The sequence below is a fragment of the Ischnura elegans genome, chromosome 4, assembly GCF_921293095.1.
Source record: "Ischnura elegans chromosome 4, ioIscEleg1.1, whole genome shotgun sequence".
In the NCBI taxonomy this organism is placed as follows: Eukaryota; Metazoa; Arthropoda; class Insecta; order Odonata; family Coenagrionidae; genus Ischnura; species Ischnura elegans.
Genome location: NC_060249.1, coordinates 18,192,078 through 18,217,321, shown reverse-complemented (window position 1 = coordinate 18,217,321; position 25,244 = coordinate 18,192,078). Strand labels below are relative to the sequence as shown.

The 25,244-nt window shown below is 42.8% G+C and overlaps 1 protein-coding gene across 2 annotated transcripts in view; it reads left to right on the top strand.

Annotated features, from left to right (window-relative positions):
* LOC124157112 (protein expanded) overlaps positions 1-25,244 on the top strand; it is a 215,247-nt gene that overhangs the window by 162,237 nt on the left and 27,766 nt on the right. For both annotated transcript variants that reach the window (XM_046531609.1, XM_046531611.1), the window contains 2 exons: positions 19,298-19,377; positions 22,834-23,152. In XM_046531609.1, the coding sequence (XP_046387565.1) occupies positions 19,298-19,377; positions 22,834-23,152 (399 nt within the window). The remainder of the gene's footprint in view (positions 1-19,297; positions 19,378-22,833; positions 23,153-25,244) is intronic.

Below are 25,244 nucleotides of genomic sequence, written 5' to 3'. Positions count from 1 at the left end.
TTTCTTCTTCACTCGAGGTAGAAAAACGTAGCGAACGGGCTGAGAAGCCGCGCTCCCTTCACCTGCCAACGGTAGGAGGCATATCTTAACGCCCTCTCCGGGAACATCTACGGTATCAACTCCATCTTCCCTCGTTCTCTCCCTTTGCCGCTTTCCTCTTTTTCCCTCTATCGTCGACTTTTGGGGAATGAGTGGCTCACGGCACACACAGTTAAATCAATGGAATTAAGCTCTGCGGTCTCTTGAGATCGCACAATTAAAAGAGGGTCCCTAATGGTTGTAAAAATATTCGACCACTTGTCACTACTAGAGACAAACACTTACTGCGTTGGTTTACGGGAAAGAGGATTTAGCAACACGGACCAACTACAGCTTCTCTATCATTATACCCTCCTGTGGTGGTTTATGGATTAATAGTTCCTCGCAAGGGACCACAACAGTTACACACACAACCTATATAGAATCCTTTGCAAGGCTGGTAATGCCCTGTAAAGATAACCTTGGTCATAACCTGGGATCACTTGCAGATTTGACGGGATCCTTGAAATAAAAACGACCAATAGTATAGACGTCCTGCCTTACGCAATAATTTGCCTGGACTCATGCGTTTCAAAAAAAATATTTCTCTAGCGACAGCATATGACGACTATTAAAACTTCAACAGCAACAATAGCAATCAGAATTCTGAGGTGATGTTGTATAAATCCGCTGTCACAGTCTTCTACACGTACTTAAATGCAGGGCGCAGCTAAAAAGAAAAAGGAGCATTGTAGTTCCCTTGAGTATTGATAATACTGAAATAGTAAAATAACTATTAGGTAGGTTTAATACACTTTCAGTTCCATCTGGCTGGTTTTCGATTTGTTTTCGTTGGTTGTCGAAATCGAATTATCCTATTCACACGCTCGCAGTTCATGCCAGGTTTGTTGTATTTACCACTATCGGGTTAATAATTTTTTCGCATTTTAATTTGCGTTTTTATTGTTTTTGAAGTTAACGATATTCTCGATATTTTGGGTAATCTATGTCACTGTATTAATTCTTTGCCAGTCATTTTTATTTCACCCTGTTACGTTCATCAAATCTCAGGAAAATGATTTAATGAAATCTATTGTTCATTTCGATATCTTGTAATAATTATCTCTGGTAAATCACACATTTGTTTTATAAACATGTGAGCAGAAATGGGTATACCTCAGGCAACAAACGAAATGAATCGAGCAGATGTGAACGCCACGCTTATATTTTGTGCCCAGGACACGAATATTCGCCTCTTGGGAAATAGATTTGTGCCGTGGGAGCGTTCGGTAATATGCGGTGTTCATCAGGTTCCGAAATATGTGCCGTACACGCCGTTTCGCATATATCGTATGCAACCGAAAAAGAATGGAATGTATACCGTGCCGTGTAGAACCGTATTTGTTTAAAACGAGCCTCAATCGGGACCTCTCGCGAGTATCACATACGCGAAGTACATGTAAAGCACGTCGCAAAATGGGATCTGTAAAGAGAATTCTTGGGAAAGAGATAAAAGAGAGAAAGTACCTGATTCAAGGGAGGCCTTACTGTGAGCGTGTTAGACCCTTATGAGGTAAGATTAATAGCTGAAATTTGTAGATTACAGCTCAATCATCCAAAGTCTTGACGAGTTGTTCGATAGTCAGCGCAGCGTTTCTAGTAGGCAATAGACTAGGCAATTCAGGATGGAAATCTTTATTATAGCGTGGAGCAGAATGTAGGCTAAATTTATTTACTTAGTATGTTTGGAGAGGAGTTTTTCTGAGACAACCGACTGACAATCGTGGAGGAGATCGCAAGAAGAAGAAGAGGGAGATAGGCTGTACGACTGGGAGATTTAAAATGGCATCCTTTCCTCGTACTCTTAGGGATAGAAAGTTTAGCAATCAATGAAATTAATCGCGGCACTCTCGTGGACGACTAATTGCATTTTTTCTTTTTCCTTTTGCTTGCTGTTGTTCTTTTTGTACTTCCTTAGCCTTTATTCTCAACTCATCATTGTTGAGTGTTGTTTTTTTTTCATTTACTATTAACCATTTATTCGGTTGTAATCTTACATGAATTGACTTGTTTTGATACTAATGGTTGGCAGTTTTTAAGCTTTCTCTGTAAGTGTATTAATGTTGTAGTGATATGTTACGTGGTGCGACGCACGCTTGGTGGGACATCAAATCGCCTGGACGAGTATTTACGTCTTATCATTATTATTATGGCATGCATACTCTAATAAAATCATACTCTGATATTACTCTGGGGTATCTACTTAATGTTCTTGATCAGTCACCCCCTGCCTAACTGCCTAGGAGAAGCTAGCAGAGTGTTATGGCGACTTAGGAAATGTAACACGGGTCAACGCAAAGTAGAGGAAGGAGAGGGAGGTGCATCTATGCGTGGAATATGTTCCCATCCCTAAGCAAGTTCTTCAAGGCATTTATGATGTGTTTGGCTTGAGATACGCGAGGGTCACCTCTTACCGCTGAAAAATGGCCGTCGTCTGAAAGTCTGAGTCTGGCTTGGGTCAAGGGTACTGCATAGAAGGTTCCAATCCAATCCCTTGGTAACTTGATTTATGTTGCCACTTAAAACGCATTTTAATAGGCATTCAAAAATGTTATTAGTTTGGCGATGGGTTCAGAGAGGTCCATTTATTCTAAATATTTGCAATAGAGTGTTGGCACTCGAGTGGTATAGCATTGAAAATTGAAGAATTCCATAAAACATGTCAGCATGAATCTGAATTTTTTTTTGTTATTATGGTATTTTTCTCCTTGAAATTCGGATCGCTCAGCTGTTATCGGCGCGAGTGTCGACATTTTAATGCGCGGAGGTTGACAATACATCAAGACAGAGGCGCAGCGAGGGGGGGGGGGGGGTTTGGGGGATAAACCCCCCCCCTAGAACTCAGAGAAATTTTTAAGTTTAGTCCATTTTACTTAATTGGATTGATATTCCTAATAGCTTAGTGTAAGGATTAATAAAATATTCCTCAGAAAGCCGTAAAACTCAATATTTTGAACCATTTATCATAAAATTCCGCAATTTATTAATATCGTACCTACCGCTTATCCTGGTGGGTATTCCATACCCCCACACACCCCTGTATTAGTTGCACCTAAACCCCCCCAGCCTTAATTCCTAGCTGCGCCCCTGCATCCAGAGGCTGAATAGAGAATCCTACATTGTAAAATTCACGGCTCGGGTGCTTCTGTCCGCCGAGCAAGAATTTTGTGATTACTTGGGTGAAAAAAAGGAGGAGAGCGCGTAAGGTATGAAGTTCGTTTTTCCTCGGGAGCAGTGCTTGTGGTTGCGGTGGTCGGCGTGGGTCGGCGGTGGGTTGGCGGCGGGTTAAGAGGCGGGAGGGGCGAGGAAGGAATATATGGAGAGCCATGACAGGACGGACGATTTATAGAGCTTCCAGGCTACGCTATTAAAGTTCCTTGCGCATACTTTCTCATTATCGTCGCTCTGCTGCCGGCCGTTGGTGGCTCTGGCGTCGGGGAAGAGGCGCATAACAAATGTCTTCCAATTTCTCCTCGGCCAATCCCCTGCCACCTCTTCTTCCCCTCCCCTTATTCCAATTCCTCCTCCCCCCACCCCACACGTCTCCACCGCTCTCTCTCTCTCTCTTCGCGCGCGCTACACCTCCCTTCATTTGTTTCGGATCATTTTTCCGTCGCTCCCCCGACCGCAGGGAATAACGCCGTGTGCGAAGGATACAGGCATGGGCACCCGAGGTACCTGGAATAGGGGCTATTATCCTTTGTTCTGTAAAAACTGTTCTTGCCTACAGCTACTAAGCGTTTTGTCACTGCATTTCGACGCTGTGAGAATAAGAACATTGTCATTTCAACACATGCTTGAGTCTTTTAAGATTCCTCTGCCAAAGTAATAACGTGACCTAACTGGGTTAAAAAATTTAGGAGGCGACATCACTCCTTCAGAGCCGTTATATAGACACTCAGTGATGCAAACGGAAGGCTGAATACGTGAGGGTGAAGCTCAACTCATACCCTGCCGTGTGATGCCCTAACGTGTGATATCACACATTCAGATTTGGGGGGTAGTTCTTCTCTGTGGAATGCATCGCCTTCTAGGATTTTGCTTGTAATTTTTTATGTTTTCTTAGGTCTCAGACAAGATTTGAACCCAAGACCTTGCGATATATAGCCCAAAGGTCAACCCTCTGGGCCACAACGCTCCCTTGCCATCATTGGGTATCGAACCCGGTATGCCGTAGCTATAATCAATGACGCTTACCACTAACCCATGGCTTATTACTCCATATACTTAAGAACACCCCTCGGGTGGCAGAGATTCTTCAAAGGACGCCCGATCCCTGCTTGAGTGCTTTGTGGAGTGCACTATTCGTGCAGCTTCCAGTCCGTCAGATCGGACGTCAAGCCATAGCTCCCTTGAGGCCTTTTGTTAAGAGCAGACAAACACAACGCCGGGTTTCTCTCCACGCTTCCTTCCCTGCTCTTCCCTCATAGCACATATGACCTCATCTGTCGTTCGCATCCTCCAAAGACCATGCTATAAGAACACATCTCTTTTAAGAGTGCCCCATATTCTTCAGCTAGCGCACAAACAAGTTTGTGTTCAATATTCCTCCAGTATTTCTCAATGTTCCCGAGGGATGAATGTGGGAATGGGCAGTATCCCTACGGTGGTGGACGCCTCGCCAGTGGACGCGTCCCCTCCAGAGGGGGAGAGCCCCCTCCTCCCCCCTCCTTCAGCATCGCCACACCCTCGGCCTCCCCGAGCACCCCTTCCTCCGGCACCACCGCGGCGGCCCCCTGCACCACCACCACCACGGACGGGTGTCCGGAGGAAGGAGGGGTGGAGAGTGGATGACCCACGCGATCTGGCCGGGAACGCCGCCGCCGCACGGTAGCCGGATGCTACTGTTTGACGCCCGGGGGGCAGAGCAGGGGACGGCTCCTCGTATTAATCCCCTCCCTCCCGCCAAATGGGGTGCGCCCCTCGCTCCGTCTCCTCTTGGGCCATCCTCCTTCCACCCCATTATAATTACGCTCCTGCATTCCGAACTTTTTGGTCGCTCTCCGAGCTTTCTTCGTTCCCTCCTCCCCCTCCATCCTCGTGTTTTGTCTGCTCGTGAATGACGCCTCCTCATCCCCTTCCCGCTCCCTCCAGTTCTCGTTTTCTTTTTTTTTTTTTTTGCTTCTCTTATCCCCGGAATCGGTGCGCGTGAATGTTCTTACCCATCGCTCGATGGAAAATACTCTACGAATGTAAGTGAGGAGATCAGGAAGAGAATTGCGTTTGCAAAGGAGGAGTTCATGGACAGAAAATAGGTGAAGGCAGTATCGTTACGAGGGAGTGCAAAGAGAAGCCCAGTGAAGAGTCTGGTCTGGAGTGTAGCGCTTTACGGTGCGGAAACTTGGACAATTACGAAGGAGGTAGAGGAAAGACTGGAGGCGTATGTGGGTGCGGAAAAGAATGAAGAAGGTGAAGTGGAGGGAGAGAAAGAGAAATGACGAGGTGCTGGATACGGTGGCTGAGTGGATGAAGCTTCTACATGAGATACTGAGGAGACATAGGGTTTGAATTAAGCAGGCACAAAGCGGGGGGAGATGTAAAAAACAGTATTTGGGGGAAGAATTCTAGGTCAACGAGGAAGGGGTAGGAAAAGAATAGGATTTACAGATACAATGAAAGCTAATGGAACTTACTGTAGATTGAAGAGGGAAATTCAATTAGGGAGAGGAGACAGGCTGGGGTAACCGACAAGATGCTCCATGTAAAACATATTTCTCGTTTGATCCCTGTTTTGTGCTGTAGTTGAAGGAATTTTAAATTAATTTCACTGGATCAATAATATACTAACGCCATGTTAAGGTGAATGGGGCTTAACTAAAACTACACGTACTAATTTACGACCGGAATTTAATTTTCGAATGACCATTAATTAAAAGCGTGGTTGGCAATTGGGTACAGATATTCGCTGCGGACAATAGGGTACCAGGTTCAATGCTGTGGTAAAGTCTTCGGACATTTGGAGTTTTTAATGCGCGAGGTGAATAACTTCACCATTCGGATCGAAAAACGCCTGAGTGATACTTGATCCACGGTAGATATTGGGCAAATATCCTAGAGTGTATCTTATAGTATCGCTAGAAAATCGCAAATGGGATCAGTTTCTCATTTTGTTTTGGAGACTTCAACGCCCGAGTAATACGGCGAGGTAAGAAGCTTCATCCTTCGGTTCGAAAAACACGTCAGTGTTATTGGTATTTCTCAAGCAGTTAGTACCTTTCCTATAAAAGTCATAGGGTTGGAGATTTATTGGATTGTTTGACTTTAAAGAGAAAGGTTGGGCCATTCCCTATTTGTAATTGTTTTTGGTGACGCATAGTTTGGGAGCTGTATGGATATTTGGAATTGCATCGGTTGTGTAAATTTTTTCTCATTTATTTCAGCAAGAGAACCTACGAGTTAAATCTCAAAATTTAAGTTCTGAACGTATGGCACGGTGATTATAAATAATGATCGCGGTAATAAGGGACTTTTTGCTAGAAAATAGAGTTTCAAATTTCAGAGCAAGGGATAGTGATCCTCAATTTATCTACGCTATGGGAAATGAAAAGTGAACGTGTGGGAAACTAATAAATATATTATATCATCATCCTATCACTTCTCCATCATAAGCATTGAATATTGACATAGCAAAAATTTCAACCGAAAAAAAATCGTGAGCAATTGTCGGAAGGCGCCTTCGGGTCGCACGACCGGGTTGGTGCGGTAGGCAGTGTTAACTTTCCGCCCAGTGGGATCCGTTTTAATTCAGTTGGGAGCTGGGATTTTTCAGGGACTTCTATTCCTGCTTCAGTGATTTGTTATGAGCAGTTCAAGTATAGCACTTCGCCCGTCAGATGGGACTTGTTGCCTTGGTTTTCCTCGGCGCCTTTCGTAAAGACTATTGCTAACGCCGGGTTTCTCTCTATCCTACATTTCCTACCTTTACCATGGAGAAAATGATCAACACTGCTGATCGCATACTCCATATACCTAACTACTATCCTGTAGCAGATTTTACGATAGAATACAACTATCTTGTCGTTATGAAATCAAATTTAAATTCCCTGCGAAATAAAGTAATAGTCTCAAGTTATATAGTTTAGTAACTTCGTTTTTTTATATTTTTTTCTACGAATAATTTTCCCGTGCAGTACTAAATACCCAATGCGTAAGTAGCATTTTTCCACGGCCTCATTTTGATGCATGTCTATCGGCAGAAGTACCGTCGTAGATAGCGGAGGGAATGGCGCATGCTTATTGAACCTTAATCACTGCCACATAGTTGCACATGCAATTTTGGCAGCAAATATATGCAGCCGAGTGCATGTCGGGGAAATAATTTTCAACCCCTGCCTCATACCCTAGAGGTGGGTCACAGGGTAAGGTATAGATATTAATGAATCAGCGAAGATCGTGTTATTATATCCGAGATTTTCCCATATCTTGGTTTCCATATCAACCGGAAATCTCTCTTGCTAATATTTACTCCTCTTCTGGCACGACCCCCTAGATACATGAAGAGATGTATCTCGGAGATCGTGCCTCGGGACCATGGAGAACTCTTAGTCCACATTCGTGAGCAGCTTCTCTGCGTAAGCCCGTAGAAAAAAATTAACTTCGCGGGGAGCTTAGGTGGTATGCGTGTTGCCTATACTGATATTTTGTTGTCAATTCGCGCGCATCGGAAAAGCATGCATGCATCAATACATCAACTATACATTTCGTTTGATCAATGCTGAAAGTTGAATTTATCGTTGGTTGTAGCCAGACATTATGAAATTCAACTATATAGACAAATGGAGTCTCGAATGGATAGGTGTCCCTGGGCTAGGGGTCTCCTCAAAAGGTGTATCGCGGGTAGTCGTCGCGGTAGAAAAAATTTCGACGGGTACAAAGCCCACCAAGCCCTCCTTCCGGGCTACGTGCCAGTAGCCTGGTTTATAGAAAAATTAGCAATCAATCATAGGTAGTGAACACAGCGTGAGATTGCAGTACCCAAACGTTAATGGCGGCGTTCATAGAAAAAAATAGCGCGGATCCTGATGAAGATAGCGTAAAATTTAGCATGGGATTTGGTCGCTTTTAAATTTACGAGAAAATTAGCGAGAAACTTGGAACGCGAAGTGTCGTAATAATTTTTTTCCTGCGATTTTCACCCGTGTTTTTTTAGTTATAACCAGGTGTCGTGGAATAAGACACTTCGGAATGTAAAATAACGTAGATATAACGTGGAATTGTGGAGAAAACTCCGGAAAATGCAAGCGATACGGCGATAAGAATTTATTCAACTAAATGTTAATGTGTGCGGCAGTTCGCTCTTATAATTCTGCAGAATAATAAAAGATCGCACCCACTTCTCTTAAATTTTTTTGCTATAAACGCCCCAAAGCCGTGGTGATATATTTTTTCCGCAATACTAATTTTATGTATTTATTTATTGCTAATTTTTTTTATATGGACCGTCCTCGACTGTGCGATGATATTTTTCGTTGGTGGCCGGCCCGCGCTCTCCGGATTGTGTTTCAGGCGGACCAAACATCGGCGGCCCGCCACTGTGCGCGCCACAGCCTCCTCCTCCCTCCTCTCTCTCCTCCCTGCCCTTCCGAACACCATCCATCCCCCTCCTTCCCCCGCCCTCCACAAGACCGGTTTTTCCTGCGATGGGAATTTCAGCCTCCTCCTCCCCCCCCCCCTAGCCTCATCTCTCTCTCTCTCTGCCTCCCCCTTTTATCCTTCGCAGCGATGGAGGCGAAATAGCGAAGGAGAAGAAGAAAAAGAAATGGAAGCACGAAAAGCAGCGAGCGCTCCTCTCTGCCGCCGAGGACGGAGTGGGCCTCGGGGGGAGGCGAATGCCGCCGCCGCCGCTGAGGTCATTTGCGCCGCCTCTTCTCCTCCGTGGATCCGCGTGAGGCAGACGAGGGCGACACAATAAAAGGCCGCTTTATGGAAAAAAATTAAGCGAAAATTAAATTAAGCACTGTTGAGGACGCTATTCGACCCTTGGAAATTTTTATGCTATATTAGCATGTTGTCATGCTTCATGATATTCTGTACCACCACGTACTTTAATGCCATTAATCCTTTTACACTTAACTGTTTTTGAAAATTTCCATGCATCATTTCAATTGACTGTAGCCTGATGAAAATAGTCGTAGGAGGAAAGGTGAACGGGTTGGAAAACAAGGGGCAGACTCGAAAGATTTCTGGCATAAGGCCATAGAGAAAATTTATGCTAATGTGTCGGTACATTGCCATGTTTCTCAATACTCGGTTCTACCATTTTATCAATCGTTTTTACACTTGACTGTATTTAGAAATTTTCAAGCATTATTTCAATTGGCTGATGCCTGATGAAAATAATTTTAGAAGGACAGGTCGATGGGTCGAATAGCAAGGGAGGGTCCCAAAAGAATTGCATATGACAGATTATTAAGGATATAACAGAGACGAAATAAGTCTCTATGTTAAGGGTAGCAGATAGGAGAGTTACGTCTAACCAATCGTAGGATTGTTGACCTATGAAGATGATGCAAATTGCTGTATATATTTATTATTAGCTAAATGGCGAGGTATGAGATCGAAGTAAGGACTTTACAGTCTCTATCTCGCATCAGTAAAAGCTTTTTATTATCATTTTTCCTCCCTCTCGACAATTTTTCTGTTGTGGTGATATTATTACGAAATAATAAAACTTAAGTCAATTCCTCTCTCGATTTTTTTCCCTACCCATGTTTCAGTAATTTTAGCTTCACATTATCAAGATAAAATTCCTATAAAATTCCTGATTATGACAAGCTGAAATTGAAGGAACCTAGTTTGAAAAAATAAAAAAGTATAGAGTTGACTAAAATTTTTATTTTTTTTACGATGAAGCCATAAATTCCACAGATTGACGCCGTTGGTCATTGCTGATATTGCGGTGATGTTTTACTCGTTTCGTTACGCTTGCGTCTTGAAGTTTTCGGAGTATACAGAGGATACTTTTGTCAACATTTCCCAGTATCCGTTTATTTTTCTAAATATTTATCCAAAGAATAACTGAGGTGTAAATTTCAAATATGAGATAAAGATATTTTGAACATGTTCATGATGTACCTACCCTGAAAATTTCAAAATAATAGCTTAAGGTGAAAGCTATTAATGTGTTACCTAAAAAGATCGGTCGAGCGTATACTTGCTCTTTTTCGAAAAATTAAGGCACTTGGGACTTCAAAGCTCTGGGGTGTTATATAAAAATTAACGCGTCCTGGTCACCATCTATCATGGTTCGGAAGAACTAACAGCAAACTGCCAGCACACACAGCATGCATTAAAAATCGAGTTGGGTTGCTCTTTAGCTGCTTCTATGTCATTTTCGGAGCTTACTCCTCCACTCAATAATTTTTCCATGACATTTATCATCCCGGGGTGCCTTATTCCATGTTACACGGGCAGAGTAAATAAAACACGGAAGAAAAGCGCAAAAAGCAAATGGCAACGACACTGCGTGTTCTAAAAATTTAAATTTAAATCAAAATCAACCAAACTCCCCACCCCTGATTTTTGCGTTAATTTCGCTTCCAAGTTCGGTCATGATTTTTTTATGAACGCCGCCACTGGCATTTGGGCACTATTATCGAAAGCTTAGTACTACTGTTACTTCAATGCTATTTTTTCTTGAACAGGTCTTGATAATGGCGGCTTCACTCAAGCAGATGTATAACTTTAGAGCAATTTTTTCTTGACTGATGATTTGTTGAACAAACTTATTAATACAATCTCCGGATGGTTAATATCCCATCGCGGCGAGATTCGAACCTGCGCCCTTAAGAGTTGACTGGCGGGGACGCTACCGCGAAGAAGCTGGGATTTGTAAAACGTGTTGTGAGAAGGTTTTCAGTTGAAAAAGTGAAAAAGAGGTGCTATTTCGCACTTCGCACGCCACACCTCGATTATGCGGCTTGGATATGAGATTCTGGGCAGAAAGATTTAATCCATGAACTAAACACTATAAAATGGAAAGATGCAATATTCGTCAAATGCTGCTGCGAGGAAACAGATAGCGTTACACATCTTTTGTATAAATTATACTGGAAGCCGCTGGGAGACCCGGAAGCTAGGCTTAGATTGTTTGTGAAATGAAGAGAGGATATATTTTTTGAGCTATACGGATAACATAATCTCAGAACTTCACTGTTTGTAGGTTCGAAATAAACGTTAAAATAAGAGATATCTTTTGTCGAACGGATAGACATAACATTTTCACCCGGTAGATGTTTAAAACCTCAATCTAAACCTCCCTTATGGGGAAGAATACTTTTAAATTTTCAATTTTAATAATTCAAGAAATCGTATTGTAGGCCTCCCATTTAAGAATTCATGCGATAATTGGCGTTTTGGTCTTATAATAAAATATATCTGTGATTTGATACCTGTTTTTACCTTGCGAAGAATGTCAGTGAAGATTTCTCACTTTTCACGCCGGGTAAGTTTTCCTTAATCACCTTCTAACGTTTCCATTAGCGTCTAGCCCGTCCTCCTCAGGGATTAATTACGTCCAATGATAGGATTTGATATCGAGAATGATGATTCCATATGGATTCCGGAATCTCTGAGGACGATGAGCGAGTCGCTAATAGGGCTGTGCTAGACTCTCGACCACCCGCGAGTCTCGGCAGTTGAGACGAGACTTTCATTCCTCGGCATTGTCGGGACGAGACTGTCGGCGCGGCGAGAGTTCGCCTGGTTCGAGACTCTTGACGAGACTCGAGAAGTCTCGACCCGTCAAGACTACTAGACACCCGTCGAGACTCTCGGGAAAGGCGAGAATTTCAAATCACCATCAGTTGAGAATAGAGTTTACAATGATGTCGGGACGAGACTATCGCCGATAGTCTCGTCCCTACAATGCCGGGAAATGAAAGTCTCGCCTCGACTGCCGAGACGAGACTCTCGCACAGCACTAGTCGCTAATTGAAACGTTGAAAGGAGGTATGGAATATCTCATCTGGTGGGAAGCTCGAGAAATATTCATTGCCAAAAATATCTTTCTTTAAAATCTTGGAGAAGTGTGAAATTTAAATTCCGCAATTGGTGGGCAGCATGTGGGCCCACCCCTCCCGTTCCCTCGGCTGTCTTTTAAAACCACCCCTTCCCTCCCCTCGTGCCATGCAATGAATGAATGGACAGTCGCGGAAGTGAAACCGCCGTACCCAGCTGCTGCCCTTGACTCTCCCTTCGAATCGTGGTCGCTCTTTCCTCGTAATTTGATGTGGAGTTTTCATGCCTGCCTTCCGTGGAAAATGCTAATTAAAGGCTAAATCGGTTTCCCGCTTGGTTAGCTTTAAATTACCATGAATGTTCTAAGTTTCGCAGGACATTGCGGTCTTTCGCGTTTTAAATAAAATTCTTTCTTTATATTCTTTTTGAATTTATCTTCTCAATATTCATTCATGATGGTGTATAAACATGCCGAAACAGCTATCATTTGCATTTTAATTCTTCAAGAGTTTCTTTTCTTCTTTTTTTTCTTCTTCTTTCTTTCTTTTCAATTCAATTTTTTTCAATTTTTCAATTGTTCAACCAATACACAAATGAATGTTCAACATAGACGTCACGAGAAAGAAAAAAACTCTATTTATGTTATTCTTTTTTTCATTCGTACTATTGATAAAGCATTTTATTTAGTAGAATATTTTCAATTAATCGGCATCCTTATGCAAAATAGGTGTGGACTGGAGGGATAGGCGACCCATTAGTAATCTCTACATATTTCAGACTTCTCAAGTAATGGTAGCGAACAGATAGTTGGGGTGGAAAAGGATTGGTCGAGGTGTCAGACAAGGCTGTTCAATATCGCCTTTGCTATTTAACGTGTATGCCGAAGAATTAGTGCAGAAGGTATGGGGTGAGTTAGAGGCAGGAGTATAAGTTGGAGGATTGCTGTTTAAATCTGTGAGGTTCGCGGATGATCAGGCATTGATTAGGCAGTCGGCGAGAAGTTTTCAGGCTCTGGTAGATGCGTTAGAAAAATGGTGCGATGAATATGTCATGCAGATAAATCGTAAGAAGAACAAAGTAATGCGTCTTTTTTTTAAATCATCGTGAGCCAGGAATGTGAAGCGCAAAATGGAGTTACCCCGGCACAAACTTGGGCAGGTTGATTAGATCAACTTTTTGGGCGGCACTTAAGAGAAAAACTGACACGGCGATAAATACATCGGGAAGAGATTTGTGTTATGCAAAGGAAGCGTTCATGGATTATGAAGAGCTGGAGGAAGGATAATAGGGTAGTTTCCTTCATCAAAGAAAACGAAAGGCATTTATTGCGATTCGTTACCCACCATTAGTGTATTCATAAAATACAAATTATTTGGTTTTAGAAATACCGGTTTAGACGAATGGCAATGGTCAATTTTATCCTCATTTGAAAAAGGCCAGATTGGCGTCCATGCGATGCCACTCCACGTGACGTCACAGGGACCTAGTTTCTATACGAGTAGATAGAAGTTTTACATCATCTGATATTACCAATGCATGCATGAGGCACAGAGCTCAGGGAAACATGTCTTAATAATCACATATTAAAACTGCCTATGGTCGGAAAGTTTCCCTCGTTTGATAAGGTATTAATAATCCTTATTTAAGCCAAGCGCTAACTACTAGCAAGGTACTCTACTACGTGCTAGACGCCTGCATCGCAGCGGCACACATATCCTCGCCCCAAGGTCACCTCACACGGCGGTAGCAGGAACCAGACAGACGCCACACGGAGATTTCCCGGCATTCATACTTAGCCGTCGCGTTTTCGCGCGCTTGAAATTTTTCACTTTTCGTTTAATCGCGAAAAATAGATATCGTCATATAAAACTCTAAAAGCGTGAAATACGTACTCCAGGAATAATAATCTTTCGATTTAGGCTATAAAAAAATAATAGGAAACCATCCTATTATGTGGGAATTTAAAGAGAAGGCTAGTGAAGAGTATGATGTGAAGTTTCTTTTTTCGATCTCAATCACAATAGGCATTTAAAAGAAGTTTGTGTGCGAGCCTATATTTGGGTGGAATTACCCCGCTCTCTCTTGCGCATGCGCTATTGACATCCAGGGATAGTTGCTCGCCAGCGGAGGCTCCCTAGATATAAGCTTTCAGGCATTTCCGGCGGATGGCTTTGGTGGTTTATTCTCGGGTTTTACACCGCGTCAAATGGTTCACATCGGGCGACGTTTCGCCATTACTCTTCTCTAGAATCCTCAGGCCAGAGGCAAAATGCCGCAGTTCTCTCTATCCGGGCATTTACGTGATTCTGTGTCAACTGGTGACTGAGGACAGCAATGACATCAACGCAGACAAGGGCACGGCCTATGTAAAGGCCGTTTCACACGGTACACGGAATTGCGCAATCTGACGTACGTGCGAAGGCGCAATCAAAATTGCGTCGTGTAAAGCGGTGAATTGCTAGAACACATGCGAGAATGCGTGGATGCGAGACGGCGAAATAGTCCCTGTTCTAATTTCGTTCATGCATTCGCGCAATTCCACGGCATTTTAGAAATTAATGCAGCTCTAACCTGCGCAATTCCGTGCCCCGTGTAAAACGGCCTTAAGATTAGGTACCAAAAAATGAAAAAGGCATGGCAAAATCAGCGATGGCTCAGTTTTATACAGAATCATATGCACACCCAGGTAGACATAAATGCGGCATCTTACCTCAATCCAGCGGTAGGTAGAAAATTACTTCAGCGAAACGTCGACCTATATGTACCATCTGACCCGGCGTAAAACCCGAGGTGAGTTCACCAAAGGAGATGGTTCCCTCCTGTAGTGTATTGTGGCCATCCAAATTCCTCGGCTGGGTGTCGCTCTCCTTCGGGTGGGGACGATGTTGGCCTCTTGCGATTTCCATCTCTCCTCCCTCTCCTATCTCCATTCCGAATCTCTCTCTCTCTTTTTTTCTCTCTCTTTCGTTTCGAGTGTGGAGGGGGGAATGGAGGAATCGTCCTCGGCCTTGGGACGCTCCCCTCTTCTCTCCCCTCCAATCTCTTTTGTAAGAGGGGGGTGGGGTGAGGTTTGTAACGTAGCCTCCGAGATGTACAGGCCGGGACACTACCTCCCCCACTTTTATTCCTACGGCCAGCTACGGCCTACGCGAAGCGCGGGGAACGCTCTTCCGACGGTATTCTTAAGGTCGTTTTACACTGGGCACGGAATTGCTCAGGTTAGAGCTGCATTAATTTCTAAAATGGCGTGGAATTGCGCGAATGCATGAACGAAATTAGAACAGGGGCTATTTTGCCGTCTCGCATCCACGCATTCTCGCATGTGTTCTAGCAATTCACCGCTTTACATGACGCAATTTTGACGCCTTAAAGGCGTTTTACACGGTACACGGAATTGCGCAATCTGACGTACGTGCGAAGGCGCAATCAAAATTGCGTCTCGTAAAGCGGTGAATTGCGAGAACACATGCGTGGATGCGAGACGGCAAAATAGCCCCTGTTCTAATTTCGTTCGTGCATTCTCGCAATTCCACGCCATTTTAGAAATTAATGCAGCTCTAACCTGCGCAATTCCGTGCCCCGTGTAAAACGGCCTTTATGGCAGAGTTGTATTAAGTTTAACTTTCATGTCCGTCGCACTCCTCATTTTATGTGCCAAGTAAATTAAATTTATAGTATTCATGAAGTGGTGAAAGCATTAGTATTATTTGAGACGGAATATTAAGCTATTATCATCAGAGAAAAATAAAATTCTTCGTCAGTATTCTTATGGCACAGTGCGAGAAGCATAAGCAAATATATTTATTCGCATGGCTTATTTAATGGGCCACTTCTCATTCATTTAAAACGTCAATTTATTACTGTAACTAAGAGAACAAATAACCAGACGGAGTGAATGAAATGCATTCCGATCGACGTGTTTATTTTAACAATGTTCTTATGAATATAGATACATACCAATATATTGGATGAAATGATAAGTACGCATCATGAGACATCAATGGCGATTGATTGATAACCATGATAATTATCGAATAGAAATTAACGGTATCAACCAAATATTATCAACCCAAATAATGCTATATGAGGGAGTTTTCATGGTATCCCCATTAAATGTAAAATTACAGTCCTACTAATTTCAAACAGATAACAGTCGGAATGAGAATTTTCCGATCTGTGCATCTCGTAGGCTAAGCAACGCGATGAAGGCTAAGAGACGCATTTCAACTGTCTCAGTCTCCTGTTGGGGGGATGAGGGAGGGGGTTTCTCAGTTGAAAAGCGTCTCCACAACAACAACACGGATCTAGGCCTACTCTTAAGCAAGATTTGGAACCGATTAATATAAAGGGAAACACTTATTGGTCGATGTAACACCGATCAGCGACGCCCTAGTTGATACAGAATCATATACGTATCTGAATAAACAGAACTGTGTAACTGGCAAAAGAGAAACTTAGAGAAACGTCGGTAACATGCATCATCTGAACCGGTGTAAATAATTTATCTACGTTGATATAGAATCATATAAATATTCGGACTGACAAATGGCATCTTACCTCAGCCCTGAGATTGCTGGAAAATAACTACAGGGAAACGTCGGCCAGCATGGTCCGTCTGACCTGGTGTCAATATTTTACCCCAGTTGATACAGAATCGCATAAATATCCAGGTAGGCAAAACTGCGACATCTTGCCTCAGCCTCGAGAATGCCAGAAAAGCACTAGCAAAACCTTGTGCACATGCACCATCTCACTCGATATTTTATGTCAATTGAAATGGAATCATGTACGTATCCGGATAATCGGAACTGCTGCATCTTGCCTTAGCCCTGAGAATGTCAGAAACGTACTAGGAAAACATCGGCCAACATGTACCATCTCACATGATGTTTTATCCCGGTTGATACAGAATCATATAAATACTCTCAAAACTGCGGCGTCTTACCTCAGCCTTACCTTTGGTATTCTGATGTGCCCTCAGGCCGTCGCCCTGCGGAGAGAAGGAGACCAGGAAACGGGATGAAATTTGTTTCGCATCGAGAGGGCGGGGGATCGCTTCTCAGCCGTCGCGAGGGGAATCGGGGGGTTGGAGGGATTGGGGTGGGAGACGGCTACTGGTCTTCTCCTCTCCTCCCCCACCCCTTCCCTCCTCAAACCCTTCCCTAACCTTCGAGACGGGAATTCGTGCTCGCGCGCCGCAGCTCTTTTTTTTCGTAATTCAACATCTTCCTATACCGCGCCCCCTCCTCATCTCCTCCCAATTCCAATCCTCTCTCCCCACCCCATTGTGCCAGTCCCAAGTGTTGTTTATACCGTAACTCATCTCCCAAGACAGTTCCCGAGAGGCTGTGCGATCATGTTTTTTTTTTTTTTTTTTGAGGTTCCAACGTGTTGTTTGTGGTATTATTTTTATTTGTTGTACGTCGAGGATTTTGGGCGGGGGAGAAGTTAGCAGTTAGCTCTTGATACCATAGCACACGTAATCTACCGGTCAAGTTAGGTTTGACTACTAATGTGGGTGTGGCAACTTTGGGGGTGTAATAAAAAGTCTCTCGATCTCTTGGAATGAACTAGTTTTCGCACAGAAAGTTATTTGATTCTCAGGAAGGTTTGAAATAAATGTTTTTCAAATACTACATGAAACACTGTACTAAAACTAAACATTTTAGTAGTTATTATTTGTTTAACATGAACACTAGTGTTGGCCCCCCCTTTTTGCACATTTATGCCCCCCATTGTGCGGATGGCATGACGTTATATACGCATTTTTTCATCCATGGAAGAGACACAATCAGTCGTGACTAGGACCTTGTGAGAGGTCCCCGAAGAAGCCTTCCTGGGCTCTCACCGGTCATGTCGCTGTCATAGTCGCTGGAAAAAATGTTTAGAATCTCAAGGGCAGTATTTTAAAGAATATAAAATCATGACTGACATTAAAATAGGGAAGCAAAAACTGATAGAGGTTGATGAATTTAGTTATTTGGGAAACAAGATAACTAGTGACGGGAGAAGTAAGAAAGAAATTATCAGCAGAATAGCTCAGGCGAAGAGAGCATTCCACCAAAAGAGAGACCTGCTTACAGCGGGAAACTTAAATATGGAAGTAAAGAAACAATTTATAAGAACCAACATTTGGAGTATGCTCCTATACGAAAGTGAGGCATGGACAATGACCGCAGCGGAGAAAGCAAGGATAGAGGCCTTCGAAATGTGGTGCTACAGATGAATGTTGAAGAATAAATGGATCGACCGAGTTAGTAACGAGTAAGTCCTAAGAAGAGCAGGAGAGAAGAGAAGCCTCATGAAAACCTTAACAAGGAGACGGAACAACCTTATTGGCAACATCTTGAGACATGATAGCCTGATGAAGACAATCGTCGAGGGACAAGTGGAAGGCAAGAATGGAAAAGGAAGACCTCGAGCAAAATATATGGAACAAGTAAAGAAGGATGTGAAAGAGAAGAAATACGTAGGTGTGAAAAGATTAGCTGATAGGAGAACTGACTGGAGAGCATGGCCCAGTTTTCCATAGCATGCGAACGCGATTTAATTTTGGGATGATGGAATGACCAAAAGCCATCACGGCTGTTGTTGCTCGCCGTGCATGAGGGTCACTCGCCCACTTATGCCTGCGAAGGCACGCGTGCATGTAGACGACAATTTGCTTGGTGGTATGCGGGTTGCGTTAGCTGGTAATTTGTTGTCGATTCGCACGCATGGGAAAACAATACATTTCATTAGATGAACTATTAATTTCGGTTTCATGATGCTGAAATCAATAGATATCTTTGGTTATTTTCGCAGGGGCAGGGTGTACTCAGTCTACCTGCCCGGAGGCCCGGCAGTTAGTCTAATCATGCATCTGTGTCTTTTCTTCGCAAGGACTTTATGCTGATATTAAACTCATCTGTGATTTTCATTGCTCAGTTTCATCCTTTGAATCTTTTTGTGTATTTATCACTAAACGTTGCCTTGTTGCAAAGGATATTGGATTGTGCTTTTTTTCTTCGACGTGCTTAGGCGTAACTAATGAAATGCAGCTTAATCGAAAACTGCAGTGTCATAGGATGGATGGTCCTGGGCTAGGGGTCCCCTCAGCGGATGTATCGTGGGCAGTCTCGCCTGAGGGGAAACACTTTCTTGGGGGCTGAAGCCCCCAAAGCCCTGCCCTGGCTACTTCATGCCTGGTTGTTCGTCTTAAGTTAAGTACGCCTGTATCCTCTTGATCAGTGACTAATTTGTCTCCCTTCTCTCTTTCCAGGGCCTGGATGCCAACGGGTGCCCCCTATTGGTGCTGCATTTCAGGCTTCAATTCTACGTGGACAGCCCCCTGTTACTCAGGTTAGTTGTTGGTCTGGAAGATTTCTCAACAACTTCCCTGTCTAGATGAATATGAGTTGTGATTTTTTCATTTTTAATCTAGTAAGGATCTCGATTGGTCCTTTTACTAAATTCCTCTTACTCTACTTTTCACAAATACAAATAATTATTTTAACCCATATCGATCAATAAATTGGCATTTAGTGGGGCCATTCTTTTCAAATTCATCCTGGAAGTAGGCAATTGTGATTATTTTTCAAAATATATATGTTACACGCGTACGTGAATGATTTAAAAATTGGTTACCATTTCTTTTAAAAGTTAATTTTTCAATTACACTCATTAAAAAAACACAATGACCATGCTGGCGAGCTGGGGAATACAGTCAATTTTCAATTTGAACAACAATAATAAAATTAGAAATATGAAAATTTCTTTATTTTGAATTGATTTATTATTAGTTCTACTGATCAGTAACAAAAAATCCTGAGTGAATCGGAATCGTAATGTAAATTTCATAGTTGTTTTATATTGTCAAAATTGTGTCAACATTTGATTTCACACGCCAATAAAAATACCGCGAGGACAAAAAGCAGCTTGATTTGTCTTGCTTACGCATGTGCCACTTAGTTATTGAAGAAATTTGAATTTGTGAGTTTGTGCCGTGGAAGACATGTATAGTCTTATTTTTATGTAAACAAGCTTTTATTGTGGTGGCTCGTTTTTTCCCCCTCCCAATTACTCCCGGCTGCATTACCACACTACGTATTTAATGTAAAATAGAAATGAACCTATCAATTGTTGAATGCTGGTAATATCACACGAGAGCTCGGTGGTCTTTTGGATGGACGCTTCGCTTCTTATCAAAGAGTCCCGAGTTCTACTTCCTGGGGTAGCCTTCAGAAGAATTACAGTTGGGGTTAGTTCTTGAGGAGAATTACAGATGGCGTCCAGTCCACGATAATATTTTCCTATGAACGCTCCAAAGCTGTGAAACTAATTCACTAGCTCTTGGTTTACTTTGTGGTATTCCATTATAAGGTTTTCCTGGATATACACAATTACTTATACCACTTATTTTTTATCAGAGCGCGACCCGGGTTTCAATGAACTATCATCATCTTCAGGCGCTAATCATGATGATAATTTATTGAAACCCGAGTCGCGCTGATGAATGAATTAATTCAATGAATTATCATCAAATTCAGGCGCTAATCATGATTCATGATATTGATGATAATTCATTGAAACCCGGGTCGCGCTCTGATAAAAAATAAGTGGTATAAGCAATTGTGTATATCCAGGAAAAACTTGTGAAACTAATGTTTTGTTCAGCGCTGAATTTAAATTTTTCACTAAACCGGACTTAGGACGTTGGAATTATTCGGGTCGCTATTGTGTCCGCTTATTTGGCGCGTGTCGTCGCGTCTAACAGGACCGAATTCAAGAGCGACCGTCTCTCCTCAATTTGTTCCTCATTGTCATGTCTCCCCCCCCCCCCTCCCCCCACCCTCGCCTCACCCCCACCCACCACTCAAAGTGGGACGGAGGCGTGGGCGAGGACTCGGCTCGTGCGGCCGATAAGAACGGGCCACAGTAAATCACTCGCGCCTCGGCGAACGGTAAAGTGAAAAAATAAGAATGGCATTCAAGGCGAACCTTAGGCTCACGGAATGGGCGGTATTCTGAAAGCACTAACGGAATTTCAAAGATGAGCATAAAAAAAATGTAACCACGAATTTTAAAATAGAGGGTGCGATACATTTTCCTTCCATGCTGAACTGTAAACAAAATCTTCGTCTCCGTCTAAAGTACAATACTATCGGCGCGGCATCCATTTCTTGTAAGCTGCGATTGATACTCATGTCGGGGGGAAGGGGTTGTGTGTTTGTCGGTGTTCGGTATTATTCCGATCGGTTTTCATCCCGAAAGTTTGGTTCCGATTGGTTTAAAACGCGTTTGGAATTTTTTCGAAGGAAAATTATTAGTCCGATTGCGATATGTGCTATCGTAGCAGTCGTTGGGGTAAAAGTTTTCAAACAAAACCAATGCCGATTGTATTGCAACAATCTGGAATCAACCCTCCGGAGTAATGAAAACTAATCGGAATACTTCCAAGCACCGCCAAAAGCGCTGTTTTGTGTTTAGTTGGAATATTTTTAGCCATCTCAGAGATATCGTTGTGTTGACATAAAATATGGCATAACGTTTCGATCCGCCGCGCCGATTATTACCAACAGAAGAGTATATCTAAAGGGTGAGATGGCCAAAAGCGCGAATACAATATGGAATTCTCCGGTCTTCCGCCTAATGTGATGTTATTTCGTCTCTCCCGACGGTGACGAATGGGCGATCCGAATTTTACGGAGAAAAAAGCCACAACTAGTGCTGTAAAGTTTTCTCGAGTTTCTCAGCGGGTCAGGTCCTCCATATCTCCTTCCAACGTTTCACTGAAAAACTCCCCCATCGTCATCAGACCCGGTGCGAAACCCGAGAAAACTTTACTGCAATTGTTCGCCGGGGAAAAAAACCAAAACCCATATCAGAACTAGTGCTGTTAACTGCAATATACATGAGCAATAATAAATTCTTTTAAGTTTATAATTTTTCAATGCTATTCCTCCTGATTGAAAATTCTACACCGGATAATATTGAAAATAAATGGTTCGCTCCGCGTTCATCGCAGCGGTGCGGACATTTTTTAAATGAACTTGTAGTGGCAACATGAATCAAGCGTTTACGAGACAAACTTGGGGCATCCTTTATGTTGTCCCCTTGATTCGTGGCCGTAGATTTTGGTCAATGATCAGCCACCGAGAGCACTCTTGTTTATGTTTACTGGGAGATTAAAAACTTCTCGACTGAAAGGCCCCTTACTAGCTATTCCGTCCCGAAGAAGCTTGATTTATGTTGCCTCAAAGGGCGCAATTTAATAATAAAAAATGTCCTTAGCCGGGCAATGAGTGCTTAGGGGTCCATTTATTTACAATTTTTCCAAAGGAGTATTTGCATTGCATATTGAAAATCGATAGCTTCATTAATATAAATTTCGGTTAAAAACCGTAATGATAGCATAAAGAGGATATCGAAGAAAAAAGCTATTCCTCTAGAGAAGCACTCGATGGATAGGTTATGTGAAGAGACCTATTGAATTTCTTAAGGGGCCATCGATTCTTCATCTAGATATCGAGTCAATCGAGCTATAGTAGTTGATAGAGAAGATTAAGTCTAATACATTCCAACAAAATTTCTAAATATATATACATATACTTAAAGCATAATTTTTTATAGAAAAAGTGTAAGTATAACACCTAGTGCATAAAGAATGGCTGTGTAAAAATTAAATGGATATACATAATTTCAAATCTAAGCCCCTTAGTTCAATTTTATGTATACTTTTCTTTTTCACCGCTGACGTTAAGGTAGATATTCCTCTCCGAAAATCACCTACTAATCCTTGTCGCGGCTCTCTTGCAGGGACAAGGTGACGAGGCACCACTACTACCTGCAGCTGCGCGAGAATGCCGTGTCTGCGGATCGGTGGCAGGCGGCGGGCGCGGCGTCGCGTTGTGGCGGCGATGCGGAGGATGTGGGGGGAGGGAGCGGAGGGGCGTCCCTGGCGTCGCTGTGCCTGCTCGCGGGGCTGGCCCTGCAGGCGGACCGCGGCGACCGGGGGCCCCCTGGGGGCAGCGACGCCGGCGAAGAGAATGAGGAGGACGAGGAGGCGACGGACGAGGAGGTGGCCGCCGCCAACAGCGAGCCCTACTTCGCACCCTCCGAATACCTACCACCTCAGGTGAGACTTAAACCATATGATATAGAAATCCTTGTGTAGGCTTTCGCGGTGTGGTGATGATTCAGCAGACTGGCTTTAGGGGTTACTACGGCGTAGATTCATCTCTGCAGATGACAGTTTCGCCGGCATTGCAACAGGCTTCTTCAGGTCAATGGAGTAGTTTCACTTCAATGACCTGATTAAGCCTGCTGCAATGCCGGCGAAACTGTCGTCTACTGAGATGAATCTACGCGGTGGTAACCCCGAAAACCAGTCTGCTGAACCATATGATTAAGAGCCTGAAATTTTGGGTTTTAGTCAAAAATGTAAATCGTCTACAACCACAAACTATCACGAAATCCGGATCCGACGGCGCTTTGTAGTCCATATACTCCGAAAAATAAGGCATAGACCCAAAAATGAACTTTATCTCCAAAACATTTGACGGATAAGATGTGTCAGGAAAATTCCTGGCTTGAGTCATAACCAGTGCCTGGAAACACGCTAGTTGGCACAAGGGCGGAAGGTTAGTTGGTCTGAAGGTAAGTGCACGTCGGACTCCCCAGTGCACAGCTGAATAAGCCTACACCACAGAAGGCTCATATTGCTCTTATTTGAGTTCTGTAAACTAGAAACAATTAATGAGTCAGTGTTTAATGAAATGAAATTTTAATCAACGAATAATTTACTTACGCTGATTTAATGTTTATGGTAAAGTGTTAATCGAAAAGTGTATATTACCGAAAGTGAAATTTAATCAGTTAGAAAAAAGTGCAGTACGGTTTTACTGGCATCTTGCTTTGCAAAAACATGTCATTCAGATTATTATTCTTATTTTAAGCTGGGAAGTGTATATTCGATACCGTAAAGAAGTTTGCAGTTGCGTAAGTTGTGCTTGAAAAATGAATGTAATCTCCAACTCTGCTCCTGCCTACTCTCATACTTGTATGCATCAATTGTAAGTAACTTGGAATGAGGAGTTAAGTAGTAGATAGCTGATATCTCTATTTCAGTAAATTATAAATATCGTGCTAGATATTCGTCAAGTTTCATTTGTTAGCACCACAAGAATTTATGGAACAAATCTTCCATATTGGGTAGACTTTACAGATGACAGGTATAATGGATTTCTCGCTCACAATTCCATATTTGTATTGCTTACAAAATTGTTTTATATTCCCGACGTCAAATTCTAATTCAGCGACCCCAAAGCCTATGTGCATTTTACATTGGTTTCGAAAGGTTACCGTGCCGTACTTTTCGGCATTCTGAACCACCGTACAGCACTTGAAGTCAACCGAACTCTTTCGGATTTCCAGTTGATGTATGTGAAGGAAAAATTTAATGGCATTGAATCCGACTGTCGGATAGAAGAGTTACGTGGTAACGAAGGCTTCCCCGCGAAGAAACGGAAGGGATAGGCCCCTGGTTACAACGCAACCCTCAATACATGTAGGATCTCGAGTGATTTCAACGACCGACGATCACTGAACTTCGAATTACTCGATATATTTTCATTTTAAGTCCTCGGCTCCAGGGTAGATACGGTAGATCTTAAAATGCATTGCGCAATGAATGACTCGTGAATTATTCAATGAAGGATCCAATATCTCTCCTCACGTGATTATTTCCGTTCGTAATTACAGAATAACTTTTCTACGAGCGTGCTGCGCCCGCTCCCAGCGGCCTCCCCCGCTCTTTTCAATGCAGGTCCACAGAGGGATAGGCGCGTTTCTAATTTTAAAATGTAGAAAAAAGGCAGGGTCTTATGCACAAATTTAATTGGAATATTCATGTACAAATTGAGGTCAGAGGGCCTCTTTAAACACAACACTGGAAGTAATTACACTATCCTCTGTTAAACGCACATGATGACTCATACTTATGTATCAACAAGAGACTTGAATGTGGAATCAGCCGCATTTTGATAAAAGTTATTTAAGGAATGCGAGATATTGTTGCAAATGAACAAATGTATCAGTTTGTGCGCCGTTAACGTCAGGAATATTCACAGGTTTTTTGTTTTTTTTAATCATTTAAAAATCAATTTTAGGAAACAATAGCAATATTTATGGAGTAAGATATGCCGTTGCATATTCTCTGATAAATTCTA